The sequence below is a fragment of the Balaenoptera ricei genome, chromosome 11, assembly GCF_028023285.1.
Source record: "Balaenoptera ricei isolate mBalRic1 chromosome 11, mBalRic1.hap2, whole genome shotgun sequence".
NCBI classification, from domain to species: Eukaryota; Metazoa; Chordata; class Mammalia; order Artiodactyla; family Balaenopteridae; genus Balaenoptera; species Balaenoptera ricei.
This window is the reverse complement of record NC_082649.1, coordinates 38,202,653-38,208,916: the sequence shown is the minus strand read 5'-3', so window position 1 is coordinate 38,208,916 and position 6,264 is coordinate 38,202,653. Positions and strand designations below refer to the sequence as shown.

General features: G+C 41.9%; 1 protein-coding gene across 6 annotated transcripts in view; it reads left to right on the top strand.

Moving 5' to 3' along the window:
• The first annotated feature begins 2,713 nt into the window (after positions 1–2,713).
• Positions 2,714–6,264, top strand: part of C11H6orf89 (chromosome 11 C6orf89 homolog) — a 32,219-nt gene continuing 28,668 nt past the window's right edge. For 4 of the 6 annotated variants that reach the window (XM_059938798.1, XM_059938797.1, XM_059938796.1 and 1 more), the window contains exon 1: positions 2,726–2,806. In XM_059938798.1, the coding sequence (XP_059794781.1) occupies positions 2,805–2,806 (2 nt within the window). In that variant the 5' untranslated portion in view covers positions 2,726–2,804. Of the gene's footprint in view, positions 2,807–6,031; positions 6,124–6,264 lie in introns of all 6 variants that reach the window. The other 2 variants (XM_059938799.1, XM_059938801.1) reach the window with 2 other exon arrangements.

Here is a 6,264-nt window from a genome sequence, read left to right as displayed (position 1 = left end):
TGTTTTACTTCTGCTATTTCTGAACTTTTTAAAAAACTGAGGTACAGGGACTTCCCTGCTGACGCAGTGGTTAAGAATCTGCCTGCCAACTCAGGGGACACGGGTTCGATCCCTTGTCTGTGAAGATCCCACATGCCACAGAGCAACTAAGCCCACGTGTCACAACTACTGAAACCCCTGCGCCTAGAGCTCATGCTCCGCAACAAGAGAAGCCACAGCAATGAGAAGCCCACGCACTGCAACGAAGAGTAGCCCCCTCTTGCTGCAACTAGAGAAAGCCCGTGTGCAGCAACGAAGACCCAACGCAGCCAAAAATTTAAAAAAATTTTTTAAAAAACTGAGGTACAGTCGATTTACAATATTTTGTAAGTTTCAGGTGTATAGCCTAGTGATTCACAATATTTAAAATTTTACTCCATTTATAGTTATTATAAAATATTGGCTCTATTCCCTGTGCTATGCAATATATCCTTGTAGCTTATTTCTGAACTTTTGACAACACTTAATCTTCAAACCCACAGGAGGTAGATATCACTATTCCCTTTTTACTTTGAGGAAACTGAGGCTTACAGAGATTAAATAATTTGCTCAAAGTACCACAGCTGTGAGCCTGTGCTCTTGACCACAGTTCAATCCTAGTTTCCTTAATTGCCAAGCAGGAATAAGGGTATACAAGGTTGTAAAGGTCAAAGTAGACAGTGAGCTCCTTAAGAGAATAACTGTGCCTCCTTCATCTTGGTGCCCTCCTCGCAGAGGACTGAACATAGGATGCTCAGGTTTCACTGAATGACTAATGGACAGAAAATAACGTTTTAGACTGATGAGTGCTGTGCTAATGTAAGGTATAATTAATTTTACACTTCCTGCAGTTTTGTGTTATGACCCTTGAGCTGGATGGAAAAGTTTTCATCGTTGGTCCTTTCTGTCTGTTATCTGAGTTTCCTTTCTTTGGACTTTATGTAGTTCCTTACTGTATATCTTGGGAGGCTTAGGGTACAGTGAGGATGTATTGGGGTTTAACGCAAGAATAAGACAGCGTCTTGCTGGCTCATTCCAAATCCTTCCTCAAGAGGCTCAGTATTTGTTGGACTTTTTGTCCCCAAGAGAACATTTGGTGTCAGTGACTTCAGGACAGAGTTGACAAAGAGGCGTGGATTCCTTTTCTAAATTCACTATTATTAAATTGTAGCTTGTATAATACTTACTTCATTTATTCTGTATCTAAGCTTAATGTGTCTTCTGAATAAATGTCCCTTATTAAAAACAAAATTATAAACTTTTACAGAAACATCATTTTTTGAGCGGGAAACCTGAAGATCATCCTCTTTCTCTCTGCTCCCTATAAGTGACACATCAAGACGTGTCAGTTCTTTTTTCCAAAGATCCCCAAATTGTATCCCTTCCTTCCCATTCCCACTGCTGTTTCAGACCTTTAACACCAGGATTATTTCAGAAGCCCCTTTGTTGGGTTCCCTGCCTTTTGGCTTCCCCCCACTAATACATCTTACACACAGCAGCCAAAGCCCTCCTCCCGAAATACTACAAGATACTGCCATGAAATATTAAATGGTTTCCCTTTGCCCATTAAAGTCCCAAATCACTTGGCCTGGGCTTGAAGGCCCTTCATCATTGACCACTCACTGACTTCTCCAGCCTGATTTCCTATTATTTTATTATCCAAGCCTTAAATGTGGCACCAGCATTCCCACTTCCAGACCTCTGCCCAAGCTAGTCTTTTTCCTTGCAATGCTTTCCCAAACTTCGCCCATGTCCTTGTTCCAGCTCCTTCAGAAAACCTCTCTACTCTTCCTGTCTACAGTAGACTCTCTCCCCTTCTCTCTTCTTGGTCTTTAATTCGGTGCCACCTTCCACCGTTGTCTAACTGCTTGTGTCAGATCTTCTTCTCACCAAGAAGATTGTTAACAGCCCATGTTAGGGACCATGTCCTAATTCAGTTCAGTTCAACATTCACACAGGGCCTGTTCCAGACCAGAACCTGAACAGAGGGAGCTTCCAGTGTAATCTCGAGCAATTTAACCTTTTCATAAACTTCAGCTTGGTTGGTATGAGGGTAAATGGAGGTTGTTGAAGCATTTTCGCGAATATAAAGTCCTTTGTAATGTCTGGCAAAGAGTAAACTCTCAATTAACATTAATGAGTGGGCCGTGTGTAAATCTGAGTGATTTGTTTGCCTGCCTTTCTTTTATTATTTTTTTAATTTTAATTAATTTTTTGTTATCAATTCTTTATTACTGCCTTTCTTTTAGAAAGATATTATTATATAAAGATATATTATATATATAATATATAAGATATAAGATATATTATATAAAGAAAATATTATTTACTGCCTTTCTTTTAGATCCCAAGGGTAAGGGCCTGCCCACCATTTACGTTATCCCTCCCACTCCCACCCCTTAATGCCTAACACGCTGCCTGGCACGTAGTAGGAGGCTCAACAAACGCTCATTGAATGAATCAGTTCAGCTATGAAGTCTGCTGTGGCCCACGAAGAGGAGAAACCCTGGCAAGAACTGAAGAGGACCGAGGAGGAAGAAACGACGCCAGGGGGAGCAAGAACCAGTTCTCTCCAGATCTCGCGAGAGTTCCCGAGCGCTCCGAGTCTTTGTGCTGTCGGCTTCTGGCGGAAGCGTGGGGCGGGAAGAAAGAGCGCAGCCTCGCCTTTGGCGTAGGAGTTGCTTCCGGGTTGTGCGCCCGGAAGCAGGAAGTTGTCGGCCTATACTCCACGCCCGGCGGTTTACTGTCCCCGAGGCGGGAGGAGCCCGAGGGGGCGCGGGCCCCGCATGTGAGTGACTGGGGCACGAGGCCGGGAGGGGGGAGGCAGCTTCGTGACAGCCTCGTCACCGCACCCGTCTATGACATCCTCGCGCAGCCCACCTTTCGGGGCCACTGCCACTCCTGCCCCTGCGCTGACCCCTTTTCTGAGCCTTTGGCGTTTTGCAGACTGACGGCATCCTCCAGCAACTCCCCCGGGGTCGATTCCCTTGTGACTTCTCTTTTTTTCCTTGGCTCTGCCGGGGAGAGCAAAGCGAGTTAGACCCTAATTGAACTTGTTTCGCGGGCGTCACAGCAGTGTCCAACACAGCGGTGCTAGCGAAGTCGGGATTTCACTGCCCTTTTGACAGATTTCTAATTTTTTTTCTTTTTGGTAGGTTGAGAGTAGATTCCCCGCCCCCTTACGAAACATCTTTTTCTAATAATTGTTAGGGAGGGAATTTTTTTTTAAGTGTGATCTTGGTATATGATAAACATGGCATCTCGGATTTTAGAAAGGAATATGACTTGGTTTATTGACCCAAGTAAATGAGCTGTTTGTAATCTCCTTTTAGAACAAGGAAATTTGCCTGCCTCGTGTTGCGCGTACTATTTTAAGACCATTAACTCTGCAAGCCACACTTTTTCTCGTCTAAGAGCCTGCATAGCCTTGGTATTCGCCAGTATACTTCTTTTAAAGTATTTGGTCGTCTTCTTATAATAGAGACTATTCCCAGATACTTATTATTCTGGCTTTTTCTGTTTGCTCATTTAGTTGTTCCCATGGTGAAATGTTCTTTGGGCATCTCTCCCTTAATAAGCTTGCTTATTTGAGTTTGAGTTATCACAGTTTCCCTCTAAGGAACAACATGCCTTAACCAAATTTAGCTTTGCTACATTGAAGTTTTGACTGAAGTTCACGTCGCCCAGCTTGAATACCACAGGCCCTGTTTGCCCTTTCTGCTTTGGACCAAAACAATTTTCAAGACCCAGTTTGAATCCCTATTCTTCCACAGCTGCTCTAAAACTCCACAAAAAATATCCAAGTGTAAAGTTCCAAACTTGCTTACCTAACCTCTCATTAGGCTGATGTATTTTTAAAAAATAAGAAGAAAAAGTAAAATAAATGAACCATGAGTTACATCAAATTAGTTTGAGAACAGAATGATCACTTTAGGTCCTTTCTATAAATTTGTTCAACAGACACTGATAAGGTTCCATGTCTCTGAGGTGAATTTCCATGCCTGTTATTTGTGTTGTTATTTTCTCCACTTATCTCTGCTTTCAAGAAACAATTTAGTGTGAGAGGAAGACAAGGAAATAGATGTAATACAAAATGATAGAGTTGTGTTTAAGGTTCATAGGGCAAAAATGAAGGTTGGGATAGCGTTCAGTCATTGGACAAAGCACTGGGGGCTACATTTTGTAAGCAAAGGAAATTATGTGTACAAAAGCAAAAAGATGTGAAATAGTATGGCAATGAAGACTGTGAGGGAGGGATGGAAAATGAGACTGAACAGGTAGGCAGTAACCAGATCATAAAGGGCCATGCTAAGTAATTTGGACTTCATCTTATAATAATTATTAAGTATTTAATTTGGGTATTGAGACAAATGTTTTCGATACATCACCTTATAATCCTTTAACAACATGGTTGGAAAGACACAATTATCCTCATTTTATAAATGAAAACTCTGAGGCTTAAAGAGGGTAAACAGTGACTCATGGCCACGCAGTAGATGGAGAATCCAGTATTTGCATTCATCTTTTTCTAACTCCGGTGCCTGTGTTCTTAACCACCATGCTAAATTGTTCCCTAGCAGGGCATGGGAAGTCAAGGAGGGTGCTTTAAATAGATGAGCAATGTGCACCAATTTGTGTTTTAGAAAAATAACTTGTAGAGGATGGATCAGAAAGGAGAAAGAGGATTTTAAATATAGAGATTAAGTATATCTTTGTGATGGTCTATGGGAGAGATGTTGAGGGCCTTGACTGCCGCTCATGTAGAGCTGAAGAGGAGGTGATGAATGTGAGAGCTATACAGGATGTAGAATTGAGGATTTGGTGATTGGTTCATTAGTGGGGATGAAGAAGCAGGAGGAGAGGTTTTAAATTTGGAGAACTGGTGTTTCCATTAATTAAGAAAAGGAATATAGTAGGAGAAATGGTTTGCAGGGGAAAAATAATAAGTCAGTTAGGAACACATTACATATAGGGGACTATAGGAAATTTGGGCCAGGGTGTCTGGTAGGTAGTTAGATAGATGGGTCTTGAGTTTTGGAGAGAGTTCTAGACTGGAGAAGAGATTTGGAAATCACTAATAGGTGGTGGTTAAAGCCATGGAGGGAATGAGACGGTCAAGGACAACCGTGATGAATACCAACATTCCGGGACATAGACTCAGAAGAGAACAAAAGAATTATGCCAAGGTTTGAGAGCCCTTGAGGGAGATAATGGGTAGCAATGGCAGCTGCTGCAGAGAGGTCAGATAAGGTGTTAACTGAAAAAACGTCCTTTGGACTTGGCATGTGTAGAAAGCCTTTGGTGACCTTAGTGGGAGCAGTATCAGTGGCATGAGGGGGTCAGAAACGAATGGTGACCTGAGAAACAAGAAGGTGAAGTGATGCCTTTTTTTTTTTTTTTAAGGGAGCTTGGCTCTGAAGGGAGGAAGAGTATGAGCTCTGGAAATCTGAAGAGGAAGGATTTTTTTTTTTTAATGGTAGAAACTAGAAGTGGTGAAGATAGGAATAAGTAGAAATATGTTTAAAGATGTGGGGATTCCTGCTTCAAATATATCAATGTCATAAAAGGCCAGAAAGAAAAAAAAAAAAAACCACACCAGCATCTATTGTAGATTTAAGTAGACCAAAGAGACATGACAGCTCACTGTGATAATGTGATCATTGGTTGGATCCTAGACTTCTAAAAAGCTACATGGCTTGCCTTTCTTTCTTTCTTTCTTTCTTTTTTTGGACCTTTGGGGAAATTTGACTGTGGACTAGATATTAGGTGATGTTAGAGAATTATTCGTTTTAATAGCTATGATTCTGGAGCAGAATCACCCCAGTTGAGATTCCACTGTTCCACAGCAATGTCTCCTAATTGGGGGTTGTGTTTGTAATCAGCAGGGAAGAGGTTTGAAATCTTCTGCACCTGGGTCCCATTCCCAAGGTTCTGGCAATTCAGTATATCCAAGGTGGTGCATGATACCTTGATTTTTGCAACTCTGCAAGTGATTCTGCCTGTGCCCTTGCAGGTATAAGCCACTGTTAAGAGTCAAGCTCACTCATCGGAACTTCCCTCTGTGGCAAAGCTCATTTCTGCCAGAGTTGGACCTTCTTTCTGGAGGTAAAGGGATTGCCATCAAGCTTCAGCTGATTTCACTCAGTCTAAATGAGTATACTTGATGCTTAGCCATGACTTTGTGTTTTTCTTTAAGGGACAAGTTTTTTGTTTTTGTTCTTAATACAAACTGTCGTGTTGAGGGTT